We start from the raw sequence: 20977 nt of genomic DNA, 5'->3' as shown, positions 1-20977 counted from the left end.
ACACACACACACACACACACACACACACACACACACACAACACACAACACTCACAAGTGGAGCTCACACACACACGCACACACACACACACACACACACACACACACACACCTGCCTGTAAACAAATTTGATATATTTTTGCGATCCACAGGTACACCAATGTCAATTAGCCTGCAATTTTCCATGCTGTTTAAAGGCACAGCCAACATGTGTGATATACAGCAGTGCTTCTTCACTACCTCCTTTCCCTGAGTTCCCCTTTACCTGACTACTACATTTTGCTCAGAAAACTGCAAGAGAAAACTACAGCCTAAGATGCAATGAATGAAGGATAAACCACCTTTTGAAGAATAACATTACAAAATACGAAATAAGAGTGAAAGAGTTGCAATTAGTGCCTCCTGAGCAGATTTATTTTCATGGTTTATTCTTGCATTTTCTCCATTTTCTCCTTTCTCTCAAGTAGCCCCTGTAGTAGCTGCACGTACCCATAGAGACACTGCGGAGCACGTCATCATTCAGAAACCACGCCCAAAACGGGAAAACAACCCCCCCCCCCGGCCAATCCTGGCATTCTCCTCTGTCACGTGCATGATCGTGTGTTGCATATATACGTTAGATGAACACTCCAACTTACTTCCTTGACAGCTAGATCCACATTTTTCTTCTCGCCAATTCTCAATGGCTTCCTTGTTTTGCTCAGAGTACAAAAAAACGTTAATTGGCGATTTCTTACATGTGTTGTCTGCGCAGCTACAATAACTTTTAGCTACGTTTAATTCAAGGAAAATGACGCTGGTCTATGGGAGTGAATGGAGTGCTTTTCCCCATGATGGGTGTGGCCTATTTCATGCAGTGTCTATAGGGGTAAGCGTACCCCAGTTTGGGAACAACTGCAGTAGTGAATTATAAGTGAAATCCTCTGTAAATGACTTGTGTCATGCATCCAGTAGATGTCCTAACCGACTTACCAAATAAATAGTTCTGTTTTTTTAAACAGGAAATCTGTGGAGTGGTTATTTTAATGACTCATACCTAAGTGGATGCAAACCTCCGACGTGTGCATATACTATGTGTGTGTATTTGTATTAGTCTTGTGCCGATATTGAATATTCTGGACTAAACTGTGTGTCAGGGAGCGGGGGGCACTTTCCTCCCTGCAGAGGCAGCTGGAGGAGGTGCAGCAGAGGGAGGAGGAGATGAAGAGAGAGAACGACAGGCTGAGGAGAGAGAGAGAGCAACAGGAGGAGAGGAGCAGCCAGCTGGAGAGAGAGACGCTTAGACGGTACCTCGCTCACCCAAAACTCATTCTATTGCATGTCTTCAAGTCACACCAACAGAATTTTATATTGACAACCAGAATTACCTATATTCACCAAGGTACATTACATGTGCTAGAAGTTTTACCGTAAAACCTCGTATATAAGACTCAATTTTAATAATAATAATAATAAATAAAACCATCTAAAAAGTGTAGTGTGTCTTATACCGGTGCGACCTACAGTATACACCAGTATCAAATGCAGAGAGACATTGGAAATGTCTATATAACCTTCTATTCCAATCATTACGGTAGGCGTAGCCAGCCGTGAATAAATATCTACGTCTGAGGCACAACTCTTGAAAAGGGGTTAAGGACCGCCCCCTGAGACCAAAACAAAATGTGTGACAGACATATTAATTGACCAACCACAGACCTCCTTATTTGCGTGACCCAACTCGTGGGGACATTTTGAAAGATGCACCAATGCACTCAGACAGCCGGACTTCTGTTATAGCCCAGCCAATCAGAGGCTTGCCGCAACTTTTTGTGCGGGAAAACCTGGAAATGCTGACTTGTGATTCAGACCCTCCGTAGGGTCAGACTATGTGAGAGTAACGGTCGGCATGGCCACATTGTTGACATGGCGCTCTCAACTAGTCATAACAGCCTAGTAGCTGTGCAAATAGCAAGCTAGCCACCATGAGGGTTACCTCTTTTGTCTATTACCATTTCTATAAGTCAGAGGAGGAGGTAAGTTACACCACACACCTGTTCACGGTTACCTGTTGTAACATGAGGTGAACAGACATTGCTGTGATGATGACTATCCACACATCTCTCATGCATGTTATGCATTTTAAAAAGTAGGATAATATTAGGCTATTATTATTGTTTAATTTATTGGTTAATTTACAAAGGTTTTACAGTACTTCCCCTTTTTGGATTGTTCACACAGATTTTCGGTGCCGAGCTGCAGCTACAGTATACATACTAGACTAGACTACCCTGAACTACCCTACACCAGTGTTTACATACTAGACTAGACTACCCTGAACTACCCTACACCAGTGTTTACATACTAGACTAGACTACCCTGAACTACCCTAGACCAGTGTTTACATACTAGACTAGACTACCCTGAACTACCCTAGACCAGTGTTTACATACTAGACTAGACTACCCTGAACTACCCTAGCCAGTGTTTCCCAACCTTTTTTTCTGGGGACCCACATTTAAAAATCACAAACTACCACGATGGTCTGCATTTATATAGCGCTTTTATCCAAAGCGCTTTACAATCAGTAGGTACATTCACCCATTCACACACCGATGGCGGCAGGTTACCACGCAGGGTGCTGGCACACCAACGGGAGCAATTTGGGGTTCAGTATCTTGCCCAAGGACACTTCGACATGCAGACTGGAGGAGCCGGGAATCGAACCACCGACCTCTTTTATCCAAAGCGATTAGTAGTGGATGATCCGCTCTACCTCCTGAGCTACAGCCGCCCCTACAACTTACCATGGAGACTGATTGCTACCCAAATCTCCTGCGACCCACCTGTGGGTCCCAACCCAGTATTTAGGAATGACTGCCCAAGACTACCCTGAACTACCACAGACACTGCCCCATCTGAAATCAATGGCAAATCAGGCTTGAAAAGTGTGTAGTGTGTCCCCAGCTTTAGACTACTGAGCCTCCAGGTTGGCCAGAAGTCTCTCTGTCCTCTGACTACTGCTGCTGCTGCTGCAGCAAAAAAGGCCAAATTAATTCTCAGATTTTCTGGCCTGTTTTGTTTCAGATCGGAGAGCGAGCTGCTGGAGAGCGTCCAGGTGACAGAGAGAGAAACTCGCAACCGCATGGAAATACACACTCTGAAGGTACAATTTACTCTAGTCTAGATGATGGTCTAACTTTTTATTTTTGGCCCGTGTGTGGAGAACACACAGGGCCCTACATTCCCGTTTGTCGGGAATTACTTTGCTGGCCTATTTACTGGCCTATTTGTGGTCCTGCACCTCTCTGCAGTCCGGTAGGTGGCGGTAATGCACCTCGAAGCTGGTCTTAGGAGGAACATTCTTAAAGTTTGAAATATCGAAATGCATGCTGAATGGTGTAGGCCAGCAATCCTCAAAGTCCGGACTCCGGTCCGCATCCGGACCCAGACGCCGTTCTACCTGGACCGAGCCCGATAACCTACAAATCATTGAGAATTGTTACATTTCACGGAGCTTTTCTTTTTTAACCGGCACCTGCTTTTATAGTCTTTACGGTACTGGTTTATCTGCCAGGAAGCTCACAGACCAATGCATGCGCTGTAAATCATCACACGTGATGCTACTTAGCCAATCAAATATCCGATTCGATTCTGCCCATTCCAGACGGTTCCAGTGCTGCAGGCGAGAGTGTCAGTGACACATGGACGAAGTAGAGGCGAGAGATATGCGAGAGATACAAGTCATTTCACATGGCGTGTGCACCAGAGTGATATTTCGCCCCAGGCCATTTCCTGGACTCTCACAGGGATCAAATTACCTCAAACGTGATCTCGGTCACCAAGTCTCGTGAAGTCCCGCGATACTTTCCTGCCGACTGGCCAACTACAGGTAGGACGCTTTGCGGTGGTGGTTTTAGCGTAACCTATGTGGGGTTTGGCATAACCTTCGTTATTTCGAATGCCACATAGGTTACGCCAAACCCACATAGGTTACGCTAAAACCACCACCGCAAAGCGTGTACCTGTAGTTGGCCAGCCGGCAGGAAAGTATCGCGGGACTTCACGAGAATTGGTGACCGAGATCACGTTTGAGGTAATTTGATCCCTGTGAGAGTCCAGGAAATGGCCTGGGGCGAAATATCACTCTGGTGGATGTTGAGGGATCACATTATTACGATATGTGGCGAAAACGGGAATAAAAATAGCTATTTAGATGCAGGAAAGACAGGCTCACACTTGGCCCCAAATCAGCTCCATTTTACAACTGACTTGGACGCTATTGATCTCAAAACAACGCTAGGACGGCCAGAAACGCCGCGGACATCGCTGGGTGAGTGGCCAAATCATAATTATTGCCAGGAGATGGGTCCAGGTTAAAAAAAAACGAAATTCTCCTTTAAACGTGTAATAATGGATATATGAGTTGGTAAAACAGTTTTTGTAATTGTTTTATTTTATTTTATTTGCTGAATGTTACAGACACAGACCCACCAGGCTTAGTATAAATAGGTTTATAATAGGTAGTATAAATAGGTTTCCATATGATTTGCGTATTAAGTTCAACTCACCCCTTGCGGCTGGATGGATAGAAGCAAGTTAGTCAACAGTATGCTACAGTCCTGACAGCATGAATGATGATTGAATGATAATTATTGTATTTCTATGTTCTATGTAATATTTTGGTCACTTGTATGGGTCACATGACGTGCAAATGCATAAAATGTGTTTCCATTACACTTTTGCTATATCGACACGTCTGAAAAACCACCTCATGAGAGCGCCAAAACCTTTTGCGATATTTGGGAGGTTTTTCTAAATGTACGTGTTTCCATTACCCAATTTTTATTGCGATATTTAGATTTTGCGTATTTCGGAGGGTAATGGAAACACAGCTTGTGTTAAGAGTGTTTAACTCCTCCCTCAGAGCGTCAGACACTCTGAGTCAGTCAATAATATAGCCTCAGACTTACTAAAAACCAACGTTATCATGTATTATCTGATCTCTGCAATAAAACTCAATGTGCAATAACCGCTAAATACTGCAATTTGTGCAATAATCAAATGTAAAATCCACACCGTTACGGATGTATGTATGTATGTATGTATGTATGTATGTATGTATGTATGTATGTATGTATGTATGTACTGTATGTATGTTACTAACTGAACCAATTATTTTATAACGTCTGAGTTCTCCCCCCCCTTTTTTTCTTTTTTGGTTCACTGATTTGTGCGGTAAGGGGGGAAAACCTTGTGATAGTTTGGGCATGTAGAGATGAAACGGTATAAAAATGTCACATCACGATTATAGTGATCAAAATGATCACAGTTATCAATTTCTTTGCAGTATTGTTAAAATGTGCTGAAAATGTTCAAAAAGTACTGCTACAAGTATTGATGCACTCAGTAATGTGTTTTTCAAAGGGCTGTAATCACAGTAACACGTTTTCAATAATTAAAATTTGAAACGGTAATACTAACCGTCAGGAATCTGATCATGGTTTATCATTAAAGAGGTCATCGTTTCATCACTACTCTGGTGCATGTCTTACGGGAGTGTCCAGATATGCAAAAAACATATGTGGTTCTGTCTGTCTGTAGGGGACACTGGAGAGAGAGCAGCTAGACAGAGAGAGAGCAGAGGAGGAGGCTGCTGATGCCAGAGATGCCCTGCACAAGGTACACACACACAAACGGACATACACACACACACACACACACACACACACACACACACACACACACACACAAACAAACAGTGTATATTTGTGTCTTTAATTAGAACAAACATCTCTCTCTCTCTCTCTCTCTCTCTCTCTCTCTCTCTCTCTCTCTCTCCCTCTCCCTCTCTCTCCCTCCAGGCCAGAGAGTGTGTGTTGCGTCTCTCATCCAGTGAGTGTGTGTTGCGGCGGGAGGTGGAGGAGGGTCGGGACGCTCTGGACAAGATGGCCGTCATGAACCAAGCGCTGGCCTCCGACAAGAGAGAGCTCAGCCAACAGCTGTTGCAGGTAGACCTCTCTCTCTCTACCTCCCTCTCTCTATCGCTCTCTACCTCTCTCTACCTCTCTCTCTTTCTCTCTCTGAGAGCCACATTCATACAGTAACTCTTGGTTCACACCACAAGCATCTCAGAAGCAGCGCTGAAGCAGAGCTTCATGGAAGCTTAAGCAGGAGCCTTGCCATTCACACTAGAATCACTCTGTTTTGCCCAGTGCTGCCCTGCTTGCATTGACTTGCATTGACTTGAACATTAATCACGACATCCTCATTTCTAAACTCTCCAAATACAACTTTTCTGATAAAACTGTACAATGGATCTTAGCAATCGCGAGCAATGTCAATGTCGTCATAAATAATAAACAAGGCTAGGTGAAACCTAGCATAGGGCCAGCGCAGAAAAGCCTTGATGAGCCTGTTGGCTATAGCAGGCAGCTGCATTGTTACTGGGAAGGGCTGTCAGTGGCAAAAGTCTGAAGCATATATTATATCATGGAAACTCAGTATGGTAAGAATTAAGCCCTTGAAAAGAATTATGTACTTGAATGTAATATATATAATATATAATACTGGCATTCATACACAATAACTTTGTGAGTTGTAATGTCTTTATTTGTTGTAGAATGCAGAGGACATGTACAGTGGTAGACGGATCAATAAGCGTGCCTTACCGCAAGCTGTGTATTGACGTGCGGTGGCATTAAAACCCAGGGAGGTGTAGTTGCACCGTTGACCACCAGGTGTCATCTGTGAGCATCCTTGAGATTAAGTGTTGCCGGGCCAGTTTCATTGACGGGACGTTCGGGGATGCTTTTTCCGACCTTATGTGCATTTATTTATCACATCCTATCGGTGCTAAATAAATGCACATAAAGGGAGCTTTAGTGTGCGGACTTTTTCCTCTTTTTTTTCCATCACGTAATCACACACACAGTACAATGTCATGAAATTGCAGCAGGCTGAGGAAGCAGAGAAAAGCGAGGACAATAAAGAAAGAAAAATCAATGTAATCATTTTTGTGATACATAACATATTTTTAGCAAACAAAATCTTCATTGAAACATAAAATATGTTTTAATGTTTCAAAATAATTAGACTGTGGTCTGCACGCAGTGCGCGGTCTGCACGCAGTGCGCGGTCTGTGCGTGCAGTGCAAAGGGAAAGAGCCGTGAGCCTCACCACTCGTTAATTCATTAATTAATTCGGTTCAGGTTTGAATTTAGTTCAGAAATAACATTTAAACAGCAATAAATGCGGGGCAGGTGTTGAAACCGAAAGTAAGACTAGCGCCATCCAGCAGAGAGAGGGAAGGAGGGGGAGCGGCTGGTGTGGAAATTTCGGGAAAGAGAAACTAGAGGCTTTGTTGGAAACTTGCCCTTCTTCAATCATGAGGAGACGAACCTTGTCGCAAAAAAAGGCACAACTTCGCCTATCTGGCAGCATTTTGGATTTCACCCTGATGAGGATGGACAACCCAAAGATACTAGTAAAGCCGTGTGCAGGATTTGTGCAAAAATAATCTGCGTTAAAGATGGACAGACAACCAATATGCACGACCATTTGCTTGCACTGCATGCCGCGGATTATGCTAAATTGCCACCACGTGCAACTACTCGATGCGCTCCTGAGCATCCTGGAGCAGATGCAGCAGAAATATGACAATGATGCAACCCAGAGGATTATGCGGAAAGAAATACTGGAATATGGAACCCTGACTGAAGACGTTTGTTTATTCATGTAGCCTAATTAAAAACATTTTCAATGATAGCCTGAGGTGTCTGACTGTTTTTAATCATTTACAAACGAAATAACTTTAAATTTGAGCTGAGTTGGTAGCCTACTTGGTTCGTTGTCTGTGTGTTTCAAATGAAACTATAAGATATTGTAGGCGTGGGGAGCGGTGGAGCGCCGGGAAGAAAACAGGTAATTACGCCAGCTAAATAGGCCCCAATATAGCGTTAAAATAAAATAAAAAAGTAGCCTATAATGTTAATTTAATTTCGGACCGTCTGAATATGTTTTATTTATGAGCGAGGCGAACCAACAACATTGGGCATCGTGGCCAGTTTCATTGACGGGACGTTCATGGGGCACACCATTCTGTTAGGCTGTGATCACATGATCACATACAGGGTCACCATACCGCTGATCGCATTTACCGAAAGTATGAAAGTGTGCTGAAGAATTGGAACGTGCAACGATGTGTTATTCGTGTAGTGACTGACAGTGCAAAAGCAACATCAAGGCATTTAATAAAATCCCTGGCCTGGAAGAGGCCAATAAATAAATACCGGTAAATAGATAAATAGATAAATAGATAAATAGATAAATAGATAAATAGATAAATAGATAAATAAATAGATAAATAAATAAATCAACAAATAAATCAACAAATAAATAAATAGCATTGACTTGCATGATCGACTTTATGCATCACAGACACACCATCAAGTAGCCTAATTAGGGGCCGTTCTGAAAGACAACGCCGCATATCAAACAGCTGCAGTCTGCATAGTTGGTCGGGGGAATAGCTACAAGTGATGCGCGGGTCAGGTTTTTTTAAAGCCCGCACCAACCCAACCCGTAAAATCGGCTTTAATGCCGAGCCCGCCCCAACCCAGAAACCCGCAAAATGACAATTTATTGTAATATGTCTCTGGACTCGGGGCAAAGCGCTGCTGCGCTCTCCAAGGTGCAGAAATGCTTCTGTACTCCCCCTGAGAAGATGTACGGTTAAATAAACAGACAAACTGTTCCAAACGTGTTCTTTATTGGCGAACAAACAGCAGAGCATAGCATGCACAATGCAGCACACAGCAGCAAAACATTGTCATGTAACCATGAGGAACTCTTTACTTCTCTCATGCACAGTAGGCTAAGGCTACATTCTTCACATCTTAACGGTGCATTTCTTAAAGAATAGGTGTTTTAAACATTAAGTATCTCTCACAGAGATCCAAACGTTAATTTATTATTAACAAATAGGCTACCTGTTTTAACATACACCCGCACATATCACGTTCACACAAACAAACTATTCTCTGAACGCTTAATTTTAGGCTATAGCTATAAACATGAACTATCTTCTTTCCCCCCACCCCCTCCACACACACGCTCAACTTCATCTGGTTCGATCAGGTCTGGGGTGTCTTCCCCAACCGCCTCTGTCTCTTCAGTGCATGCGCTTCCAGAGTCTCTTCCTCCGCGGGGGCGCGTGATGTGGCCGGAGTCGCCTCCACCGATGCTACACAAATTAACCCAATAATAATCAGTATCTATGAATAAGCAACTTTATTCAGGCACTCAACTCATACAGTCAAGGTTTAAAGGTTAAAAATAATAATTATTAATAATTATTATTTTCTAGGGCATATCGGAATTAAAAATAACACGGCCTGCGAGGCTGAAACCGGTCGGCGGGCACTGGCAGTGTTATTTTTAACTGATATGGAAATAAAGGCTTTTTAACCTTTAAACCTGTAATACATAAATCAATATGTATTATATATATATATATATATATATATATATATATATATATAGCCTATATATATAATATTTATTTATTTTTCTAGGGCATATCGGAATTTAAAATAACACCGCTGCAGGGATGAAGGCCTGAAGGCCCTGCGAGCGGGCAGTGTTATTTTCAACTCTGATATGGCAATAAAGGCTTTTTAACCTTTAAACCTTGACCTGTAATACATAAATAAATATGTATATATATATATATATATATATATATATATATATATATATATAATTTATTTTTTATTATATCATATTTATTAATAAATTTATTATATATAGGCTATCGTATTTGTACAATTTATATATTTATCATTTATTTATGTATTACAGGTTGAAGTATTACGCTGAAAGAGTTAATTACAAGCTAAAATAATTAAATATTACAGGCTGAACTATTAGTTTTAGCTTACCATGCCCCTCACGGGCCTCAGACTGGGCCTGCAGAGCTGGGATGAGGGCTGCTGTCATTCTTCGGGCTGATGCGAATTTTAAGAGACACTTGAGATGGGGGTGGAATGTTTCACAAGTCTATTAGTCTATTGTCTCATGTAGCCAACCTATAGACCAAATCACCGTGACGTCACCATGTAAACAAATTTACTTCCGGGTACCACTTGGGGAAGGCGGCAGGTTTAAATGTGCGTGTTGTCAAATAAATGCTGTCAAACCCTCTCGTTGTTTTCGGCCGACTACTTTCAATTTAAATGGTTAAACGGTTGGTAAACATGCTTGTCCGACGTATCTAGCCTTTCTTCTGTGTTTGTTTTATGTAGTGTTAGCTAGCTAATAACGTTTGTTTGTCTGTCAAACTCGCTGTTTTTTTGCAGACTCATTAACGTTACAGACAGAGCTACCGACGCCACGTTAATTTAATTTAGCGTCAAGTCTACTCTGGTCTGGTCCAACAGGTAAATTAGCTAGTCTGGTCTCCACTAACGTTAGTGAAAGTGTTGTTATGAATGATATTAAACAACAACACAACACGGACGAACCATTTTTGTCTTCTTTGTCTGTTTTTGTCTTCAACACGTCAGTTTGTGCCGTTCACCGCCATTATAATGTGTGGACCCAGGGGTACCCGGAAGTAAATGTAAACATCCCGCTGATTTGGTCTATAGAAATGGAAATAAAGGAATGTTGCTCGGCGAACACACTCGCCGCTCACAGCATGCGTGTGTGTGATTCGATTAAATCTTATGACGTGCTAAAGCTCCTGCATTTTAGCACCGCGCGCTCCGCTATCTTCAATGAGGAAATGGAAATCCAGACCTTGTAGAAAAGTGTCGATTTTTGGGGTTAGGGTTGAAAGTAATTCTCTCTCTTTTCAGAGGCACACAATTACGCACATAAGACACTAAATTTAATAGTTAATTTAATAATAGTTACGGTAGTTAGTGGATTTAATAGTTAGTTTGTGGATTTTGGTTTCCAGGGACTTTAATCATCAAGGGGAGAGACAAAACATGATTGATTGATTCGATTTCATAGGCTAATATGAGAATACCGCATATCAAACAGCTGCAGTCTGCATGGTAGCCTACTATTATTATAAAAATGTACACTCTCTAGTCTGTGTCCTTTGTGTGTGTGTGTGTGTGTGTGTGTGTGTGTGTGTGCGTGCGTGCGCGCGCAGCGCGCGCCGTGCCCATTGTCTGAAAACATATTTTTATCAAACAATATAGGCCTACTCTGGTTATGGTCGTTGTCACAGCGCCGTATTAGCGGACAACCCGCCTCCACCTGAAAGCGTCGGAGCAGCAAGGCGGAACAGTGCGAATGTTTCATAAAATATTACAGGTTGCAACCCCTGTTAGGCCATATTGTGACTAGCATTTTCGTTTACTTCCGTTCCCACGGCAGGGGCACTACACACTTTTTTCTCCATAAAAGAGATCTATAGGTAGAAAGTACAAATAAAAAAGTTCTACTCGTGTTATCCTGCAGTATTTTTATAATCAGTGGTCAAAGACGGCACTATTTCTTACTAGGCGTACTAATCTGTGCAAGGGGAGTGGTGTGGTTTTGGTCACGTGGACCAATCGCGTAGCCGCTTTATTCCCTTGCCGTAATAACATTAGAGCCATGGCGACCACCAGTTCAAGCAGCGAAGAGGGGAAAAAGAAACCAAAACAGCTGAAAAAAGTGCGTAAAAGCCGGGAATCAAAGGACTCCAAACGATGCTATATGCACTTTTTGTCAGTACAGAATGAGGACGTGCAGGATTTTACCCAGACAAGGTGGGACACTTACAGGTCTGTCGTCAAACAGTGGCTTTGTCTGGACGGCGATAGTAAAGTTATCGCTGAAACTTTTAAACATTGCGTGGACGTGGATTTTGACCATGTTCCCGAGGACGCTGGATTTCACCGTTACCGTCGCTTTATTTGTAAAAGACGTTTGGGTTTGGCTGAGAAACGCTGCACACAGATGGTGCAGGGGGAAGAAGAAGAAGAACCAGATGCAGCCGCAGCCTCGGACAGCATCGGCCCCGACGGAGCCACGTCTGAAACCCCCCGAAAGAAACTTCGGTCTCGGACAGGTTTGCCCGTCCGTTCTGCTGGCCCTGTCCTTCCAGCCATCTGCATCATTTGTAAAAAGGTGGACAAATATATTACTGTTGGTGGAAAACGGAAGAAGGATCAACTTTCACAAGCAGAGACAGTGTCTGCAGGTAAGCGACCCCCCCCTCTCTCTCTCTATCTCACACACACACACACACACACACACACACACACACACACACACACACACACACACACACACACACACACACACACACACACACACACACACACACACACACACACACACACACCCACAGAGAGAGGGAGCATTTTCTTTTATTGCCTTGATCTCCTTGCCCCCCCCCCCCCCCTCTGTTTTCTTGTAATAACAATACAATGGATAAAAGATACAAAAACAAATGTCACCCACTTTTTTTTAATTATAAAATGTGTGATTTGACAGTAAAGCTGATTATAACTTTTTTTTGTTTTCAAGCCAGTTGCGGAAGGCTGCTGAGAAGAAGGAAGACTCTAGCGTTCTTTTGCATATCAAAGACAAAGACTGTGTGTCTCTGGAAGTGCGTTACCACAGGTCCTGTTACAGAGAATACACAAGGTCCTTGTCAAAGTCTACGGCAACACATAGCTACTGCAACCACAGATGAAGTGTGAGTTATTACATTGCATTAACACTGCACATTTCAAAAGTAAGGCTTTGACCTACAACAAATACTATTTTGTCTGTCTTTAGATACAATGTTGACAGCAGACCTCTTTGCACATGTTAAGTATTTTTTTGTCTGCGTGTGTGTGTTTTCAGAAATGAACAACAACCCTTTCCTGCCAGCTACAAGATATTCTGCGAACGAGTCATCCGTCAAAGGATTATCGATAAACAAGAAATCCTGAAAATGAACCAACTAAGGAAGAAGTTCATAGACATCGTTAAGAAGAATGAGGATATTGATGCTTCAGACTACAGGTAACTGTGTCCTTGACAGTTCAGTAAACAAAAAAGAACCTCTTTCATACTGAAAAGTTTCCATTTTATTGATTTATTCGCTCACAAGAAAGGCTGACAGTATGTTTTAATGTATTTGTTTCTCATTGTGAAAAAAATCCCTTTATTTATACATTTGTGCTCGTCTTTTTCTATATTTTCATTTTGCAGGCAGGATAAACTGAAAAAGCGGTTGGCCCGTGATTTCCCCCAGCTGGTGTTTCACAGCCCTGCAACGCGCAACATCTCCGAACTGGTTTTTGTTGAAACATTATCAGCAGATACACTGTTAGACAGGCTACCGCATCCATCAGACACGACAACAACTGAGTCAACCGAGGTAAGCCAAGCTGAAAGTGACAATGAACACACATCTGGACAAACTACAGAGCACACAAGGACACTGTACAGTGCAGGACTGATATTGAAGAGACTTGTGAATGAAACTCCCGGGATGAAATGCCCCTGGCCTCCCACAGCAGAGGATTTGAATGTTTCTGACGCAAAATCTGTTGTGCCAGTTGAACTATTCAATGTGATTTCCTGGATTATAGGTGCAACAGAAGAAACCCACACTAGACCATTATGTTGATATTCCTGAAGATGTGAACCTAAAAGTTTTATCTGTTTGTCAAGACATTGTGTATCTTGCTTCTAAAGGTCGGAAGCAGACGCCTAAGTCACTGTGTCTTGGTCTAACTGTTCGCCATTTAACAGGTTCATCCAATGTTCTGTCACTACTGAACAGATTAGGACACTGTGCTTCATGGAACACAGTTGTCAGTCTAGACACTAGCCTAGCGTCACTACAACTTCTAGAGGGCAGAGACAAAATCCCTAAGGGGTTCTCAAAGAAGGCACCAACCATACTGGTGTGGGATAACATCGATTTTGGGGAGGAGACACTGTCAGGTCGTGGAACTACTCACCATACAAATGGCATTATGGTACAAAGTTCTGTTGTTGAAACAATGTCTAGACCAGACAGACAGCCACTGCCGAAGTCAGTTTACACATTCAAAGCACCTCCTAGCATCCCGCTACAACACTATCCACAGACTAAAAGACAAGGGCCACAGAACTTGCTTCAGGATGAAAGTGTTCCATTGCAGGTGGAAACGTACAGGTTGAACACTGTGTCTGCTGCCAAAACAGAACTGGCATAAATTATGTTTTAGTGAAGAACACAGATGCTGAAGCATGTACAGTACCAGGCTGGACAGGTTTCCACACAATGCTACAAAGTGATGCCACTCTACCTAAGTCAGCACTGTATTATCTTCCAGTCATTGAGGCTTCACCGACAGAGATGTCAACAGTTAACACTATTCTGAAGCGAAGTGTTGAACTTGCTGATCAGCTAGAACTGGACCATGTTAATTGTTAAATTGTTAAAGAATTGCCACACTGCCTACATCCAGTTAAATGCAATGCATAAATGCAAACAGCACAGACTACTTACACAGCCAACAGAAGGTTTTATTGTGATGCATTTGTATGCTATTTTGTATTTTCATATATTTCCTTGGCGGGGGGGGGGGGGTGTACAAATGACAGATGCTGTGACACTTTGTGGTACTTGAATAAATGTTTCATACCATATGTTGTAATAATTCTGACCTCTAGTACTTTAATTTTTAGTCTTGTCCATTTTTTGCATTATTCCAATTTAGGGGGCGTGGTAACATTTTGATAGATTTTCTGCCATTTTGGTCCAAGGTGCCCTGATTTTCTTTTCTACCTTTCATTACACAGTAGGTTGAGACATTTTCTATGTATGAAACATAAGCTTTTGGCACAATTTACTGTGGAGGTTTCATTGTACTGTGTGGCAAACACTTAAGTTGAAGCATATTCTTTAACAAATATGCTACATTTCATGATCTAAATTCACATGAGTAAACTAAAGGCACCAATACTTGTTTCAGATGTTAAGTATATGCATTTTAGCATTTATGACATTTGAGAAAGATTTTGTGTTGCCAAAAACACATTTTACAAGCAAAAACAGCAGCACAAGATTTTCGTTTTTTGGTTATAAACTGTTTATACATTTCTGGCTGGTGACAAAATACTGCAGGATATTATGAGTAGAACTTTTAACCCAAAGTCCAGAAGGGCATTGTCTATGAAAAAATGCATTGAATGAGTAGTGCCCATGACATGGGAACGAAACTCATTTTCTAAGCACTTTTTCATGGGTCCCAACACGGCCTATGTGGAGAAAACAAAAAAACCCTGGCAAAACAAAACATATATAAATCTGTTTTATTATAAATATCTGTATTATTATAGAGGGTATTGCGCAATACCAGCGCAGGATAATACACAAATAAAAAGCTCAGCTGCAGCCAATTGTGCTCTGGAGCTTTTTGCCATTTTTCGCCATAAATGTTCGTAAAGTAGCACTTATTGAAACCTACTACCCTGCTTGTAGGCATCAAAAGTCATCAGAAATTAATTTAGTGATGAAATAAAACTTTAAATTGTAAAAAACTTCCCGGAGCTTATGGCGTCTTCTCTGCTGCGTTCTGCCTCTGCTTAGACCAGTGTGGCGAGACCAGCAGAGGCCCTGCTTGGTCTCGCCGCTTGTAGGTAGTTGTGCGCTACTGCCCTCTAGTGGCCCACTATGATACCACATTCTACCGTTAGACAGAATTACTGCCGCATCGTGGTAAAACACGCTTATAGATCCGTCTACCACTGTAACTGTTTAGTTAACTCGCATTCCAGGAATATTGTATTTACTGCGCTGCTCTAAAATAACGTAGTTGGCTCGAGACTGTTTCGTCCTGAAACCCACTCGCTTTGCTCCAGAACACAATCGATTTGGGGGTGGAACACGCCAGGATTGGCCAACGCCAACGCCAGTGCCCAGAACTGTCAAATCAAATCATAGACAGAGACGCTATGGCCCGCCTCCCAGTATTTTCAGTGTATCAGAGATAGAGAACGATAAATGATCAATATAGCCATGTTATAAACAACAAACTAACGCTGGTGATCCGTATGGAAACAGTGTTACTCGAAATGGTTAAAAGTTATATCAATTTTGTCATTCAGTGGCGTTTTACTGCCATGTAACATAACTAACTAGCGGCTAATATTAGCCACAGTAGGCGATTACCCATGGATGCATTGCTCTTAACTCATTCAGGGCCAGTTTAGGACTGCCAATATTTAGCACAGGCCAAAGATTTTCATAATTGTTGGTCATCTTTCAAGACCCACAGTAAATTATCTATTAGCACCAGAGTGATTTGCAATACCTCAAAATGAAGATGTACGTCTCTGGGTTCACCAGGGAAAAAAAGTGAGCTTTTAGCATGTTCTGTACTCTACTTATATCCATTTATATACACCCTGTTTTCCCCCAATAGGTCTCTCTGAGATGACAAACAGGAGCAAGTGCAATTTCTGTAAAATACACATTCTCAAGCAGAACTCGCTCTCAATTCTTTTATTTTGAACTGTATTGACATCAGACATGTAAATACTATTCGTTATGACACAAATGAAAAAAAAAATATATATATATATATATATACACACATGAAGTGCTTTTTTTTTACATTCAACAATACAGCAGTGTGAGTGAGTGTGCAGACAGACACACAGACAGACAGACAGAGAGACAGACAGACAGACAGACAGACAGACAGACAGACAGACAGACAGACAGACAGACACACACACACACACACACAGACACACAGACACACACACACACACACACACACACACACACACACACACACACACACACACGATCCCCCTTCGTTGCGTGATTTCTAACCCCACATAGGATAAGCAATAACCACGCCCTGTGGCGCCGGGATTGGCCAGGAGCAACACTGGAGCAGAGAGGGCACGCAGCCCAGCGATTTCATGAAGCTCTTGAGAACAGACAGCGGGCTTCTGCCTGCCTAGCTGTTCGTGTGCTGCTCGTCCATGCCCTCCCCTATCCTCCCTGCTATCGTTGCCGTTTTCCCCTCGGCTATTCAACACGTCCTCACCGCCCTCTGATCACTGCTGATCGATCATTTCCTCATTCCTCCGATGATCAAACGCATCTGTGGATTACTTTCTCCGGTTTTCTCCGGCTGGCACACAGGAAGGCTGGCACACAGGAAAGCGACCAGCTCCTGCAGCGCGCGTGGGGCGTTTCTCCTGTCTGCACAAGGCAAGCTCCTTATCAGTTTGCTTTTCCTCCTGCTCAATTTCAAAACAACAGCTGCGGTATGTGTTTGTTCACGTGTTGTCTTAGATGATAGGGACCTGATACCATGTGACAGGCTGGGGAAGTGTTTAAACTACGCCCTGCAGTAATAAAAACAAAAACACGTCAAACACGTCATTGGCCCTCTGGGCTATTCCTGATAAGACGTCAAAGACGTCATTGGCCCTGAATGAGTTAAAGGACTCGCGCCGCGTGAACTACAGTAATAATCACATGAAAAAAACAACATTTCTTCACATGAGTGGGGCACGCGCAAATACCACCGTGACGTCACGATGTACCAAATCTCGCATTCATTTGAGGGCACAAAAAAAGCAGGTTTGAAGTTTGAACTGATAGAGGGAACTGCTGAAAATGATACAAATGGTACAATGGTAACAGTTTGGTCTCAAATGTGGACATTTTGACCAGAATTCTTCATACACCACCCCCAAAGTCATATATATTGGTTAAAAGCTGAAAAAAGGTGTTTTGGGGGTAAGTTACACTTTAAGATATTTTTTACCCCAAACATAAATAGGCTATTTACCCCTGTTTAGCCCAATGTTTTTGTGTCTTTTAATCAATCACCTAAATTCTATATTATATCATATTATATTATATTATCATATATTCTATTGATATATAAGAACCTACCGTCTTATAAAAGACAGTTATTCTGTAGAGCCTTATGTCGAGTTCGATCTGGACAGAAGAAAAAGGTGCTTGTGTGCACAGTTAGGATCTGGAACGTTGCCCTTGGCACTGGAGACTGGTAGGTTTAATGCTACCCCTGAAGAAGACAGACTTTGTTCGCTCTGTGACCTGGGTGAAATTGAGAATAAGATTCATTTTCTATTCTATTGTACTGTCTATGATGAGGTAAGGGAGATACTGTTCAGTAAAATGTCCTCTATTTATGATGATTTTTTTGAGATGGACGATTATGAAAAACTTGAGTTGTGTTTTAAGAAAGGCACTTTCTTTATTGGAAACTTTATTTCCCAGGCATGGGAGCTAAGGCAAAATGTTCTGTTCAGAAAATGATGTAATGATTTTGTTTTGCTGCTGTGGTGTATGTTATGTTATGCTGTGATTTAGTTTTATTACTGCGGCGTTGGCGTATGTTGTACTGTATAATGTATACTTTGTGTGTCTTGTAAGCCCATGAGGGCTGGGCACTGTCAAGTGCATGACACATTGAATACAAATAAATAAAAATCAAAACATATATTCTATTAATTGTATTGTATTGTATAATTTGATATCTTATAATATATATCATATATAGATAGATTGATAGATAGCCTATATACAGAACAGGACATCAGATATTTTGGTAAACATTACATGTACGTGTATCTGTCCCTATTCAAATAAATGAAAATGAAAATGGTGTGATTGGTCTCCCCTGTTAACAAGGATGCTGAAATTAAACTGCCTCCGTGCTGTGTGTGTGTGTGTGTGTGTGTGTGTGTGCGTGTGCGTGCGTGCGTGCGTGTGTGTGTCCAGGTGGAGTGTGAGCTGTCAGACAGTCAGTCCCAGGTGCAAGCTCTCAGGTCAGAGGTCAACTCTCTCCAAAGAGACATCAAAACCCTCAACCTGGACTACAGCCATCTCAGGTGGGTCCTGAACCAATCTATCTTCCATCTTGGAGCCTTTTCACACACAATCACTACTGCTCTTATTGTTATGCGACACAAGATATACGTTTGTTTGTTTGTTTGTTTGTTGACACAACATCAGCTGTTATAGACACAGTTTGGTTTATGAGTCAAAAAACATAAAGCACAAACCCCTCATCCTCCTTTAGCCCTGACTCCTCAATTCTGATCCCTAGACCCTGGTCCCTGAACCCTTAAACTCCCTGGAAACCAAACATAAATATGTGTTTTGAGTTTTTTCATACCACAGAAAATGTGTTATTAACCACCCAGCCAAATTTGAAGTTCATTTGAAGTCGCCTAGTATGTAAAATGAGGTTTGAAAATCATGAAAATCTAAGCAGCTTTCTCTGCTCTCCTCTGTTCTGAGACTGTATGGGCGTGTAGAGAAGTGCTACAAGATACGCCCCTTCCCCCCCCCCCCCCCAATAAAACCAGCCTCTGGAGTCGACACACTTCAGATTAGAGAGAGAGAATATAGTTTGCTAGATTCCTCTGTTTGCATCTAGATCGTTTTAGTGTAAATGTTCTAGTTATGCGTTTGTCGTGTTTGGTAGGTTAGTGATTTTAGACAGTTTGTCAGCCTGTGTGGGCTTATGACTAACGTTACTAGGGGTGCACCGATCACGTTTTTTGCCACCGATTGCCGATCGCTTATGGGAAATATCTGCCCAACCGATCATCGACCGATCACCGATATATAAACTCTTCAAAGAAAGTTTGGAAACGTTATTTTAGGTCGATTATTTCTCCCCTTTAATAATACCAATTGGCATTGTATTTTATATCGTTGGAAAGCCTGATTAGTGATAGGGCTTTTTTTTATAAAAAAAAAAAATAATAATAATAATAATAATAATATAAAAAAAAATATCGGCAATCAGCCGAAATATCGGCAATCAGCCGATCGCATATTTGAGGTCAAAATCGGCCGATACAGATTACTTGCCGATCGATCGGTGCACCCCTAAACGTTACCCCACATTCAAGCACTTCATACTGGCATAACGTCAAATCTCTCAGCATTGAGCTCAGTGAGGTAGCAAATGGTTGAATTCTCATGCGAGCCTAACCTCATTCTATTCTGTTCTGTTGTGTTGTCCAGAGCCCAGAGCGAGGCGGAGTGCGACGTGGTCCAGCAGCTGAGAGAGAGAGAGAGACAGATGGAAAGAACCGTGGAGGAGAGAGAGAGAGAGTTGGTCACCCTGACGGAGGAGAGAGAGAGGGATGGAGAACGGCTGGAGGAGGTAGAGAGGAGGAGGAGATGTGATAATAATATAATAATATTTTCATTGTCATTGTCGATTATTTTCTGGATTAATCGATTAGTTGTTTGGTCTGTAAAATGTCAGAAAAATGGTGAAAGATCGATGACGTCCTCAAATGTCTTGTTTTGTACACAACCCAAAGATATTCAGTTTACTGTCATAGAGGAGTAAAGAAACTATTATGAATACCAAAATTATGAATCGATTATCAAAATAGCTGTACATTAATTTAATAGTCAACAACTAATTGATTACTCATTAAAGCTCTAATAATATGGCATTTGATGACTGTGTGTGTGTGTGTGTGTGTGTGTGTGTGTGTCTGTGCGTGCGTGCGTGTGTGTGTGCGTGCGTGCATGCGCCTCCTCCCCAGCTGTCCCGGCAGCACAGTTGTGTGTGTGCGGAGCTGCAGGAGGCGCAGCAGCAGCTGTCCCGGGCCGCGGAGGAGGCCAGGAGGAGAGACAGGCTGCAGGTAAGGGATGTTCACAACTCTTCCACCAGGGGGCAGTTCCATTGACTTTGTTCCATAGAAACCTTTCTGTTCATGGCAGTTACATGTAAGCTGTGGAATAGAATAGATTTTTAAAAGCACTTATTTTTTTTCATTTCCTGAAAAGTTGCGTTTTTGGAGATACAACGTTTCCGCCCGACAGCGACGATATGCAGAACTGCTGCACTTTTAAAATGAATTAACAAATCAGATCAACCAATCAGGAGGAGGAGCAGAGGGCGAGCAGCCGGCTGCAGGAGGAGCAGGAGCGGCTGCGCAGACAGAGGGAGCAGCTGGAGGAGGAGCTGCAGGAACTGAGGTAA

General features: G+C 42.2%; 3 protein-coding genes across 3 annotated transcripts in view; all 3 read left to right on the top strand.

The window, feature by feature from the left end:
- LOC310778767 (uncharacterized protein) overlaps positions 1-9196 on the top strand; it is a gene marked incomplete at both ends in the record, with an annotated part of 24273 nt that extends 15077 nt beyond the window's left edge. Inside the window, 3 exons of the mRNA XM_083639214.1 lie at positions 3066-3144; positions 5843-5989; positions 9155-9196. Of these exons, the coding sequence (XP_083495340.1) occupies positions 3066-3144; positions 5843-5989; positions 9155-9196 (268 nt within the window). The remainder of the gene's footprint in view (positions 1-3065; positions 3145-5842; positions 5990-9154) is intronic.
- LOC310778024 (myosin light chain kinase, smooth muscle-like) overlaps positions 1-20977 on the top strand; it is a gene marked incomplete at its 5' end in the record, with an annotated part of 383786 nt that overhangs the window by 344066 nt on the left and 18743 nt on the right. The gene's annotated exons all lie outside the window — the stretch shown is intronic.
- The window catches only part of LOC310778766 (uncharacterized protein), a gene marked incomplete at both ends in the record, with an annotated part of 25093 nt that extends 4116 nt beyond the window's left edge, over positions 1-20977 (top strand). The window contains 6 exons of the mRNA XM_083639213.1: positions 5583-5660; positions 5843-5989; positions 18745-18854; positions 20002-20029; positions 20538-20636; positions 20879-20977. Of these exons, the coding sequence (XP_083495339.1) occupies positions 5583-5660; positions 5843-5989; positions 18745-18854; positions 20002-20029; positions 20538-20636; positions 20879-20977 (561 nt within the window). The remainder of the gene's footprint in view (positions 1-5582; positions 5661-5842; positions 5990-18744; positions 18855-20001; positions 20030-20537; positions 20637-20878) is intronic.

The sequence above is a fragment of the Poromitra crassiceps genome (genome assembly GCF_964638095.1).
Source record: "Poromitra crassiceps genome assembly, chromosome: 6".
Lineage (NCBI taxonomy): Eukaryota > Metazoa > Chordata > Actinopteri > Beryciformes > Melamphaidae > Poromitra > Poromitra crassiceps.
The sequence above is the reverse complement of the archived record's forward strand: the minus strand, read 5'-3'. Positions and strand labels throughout refer to the sequence as shown.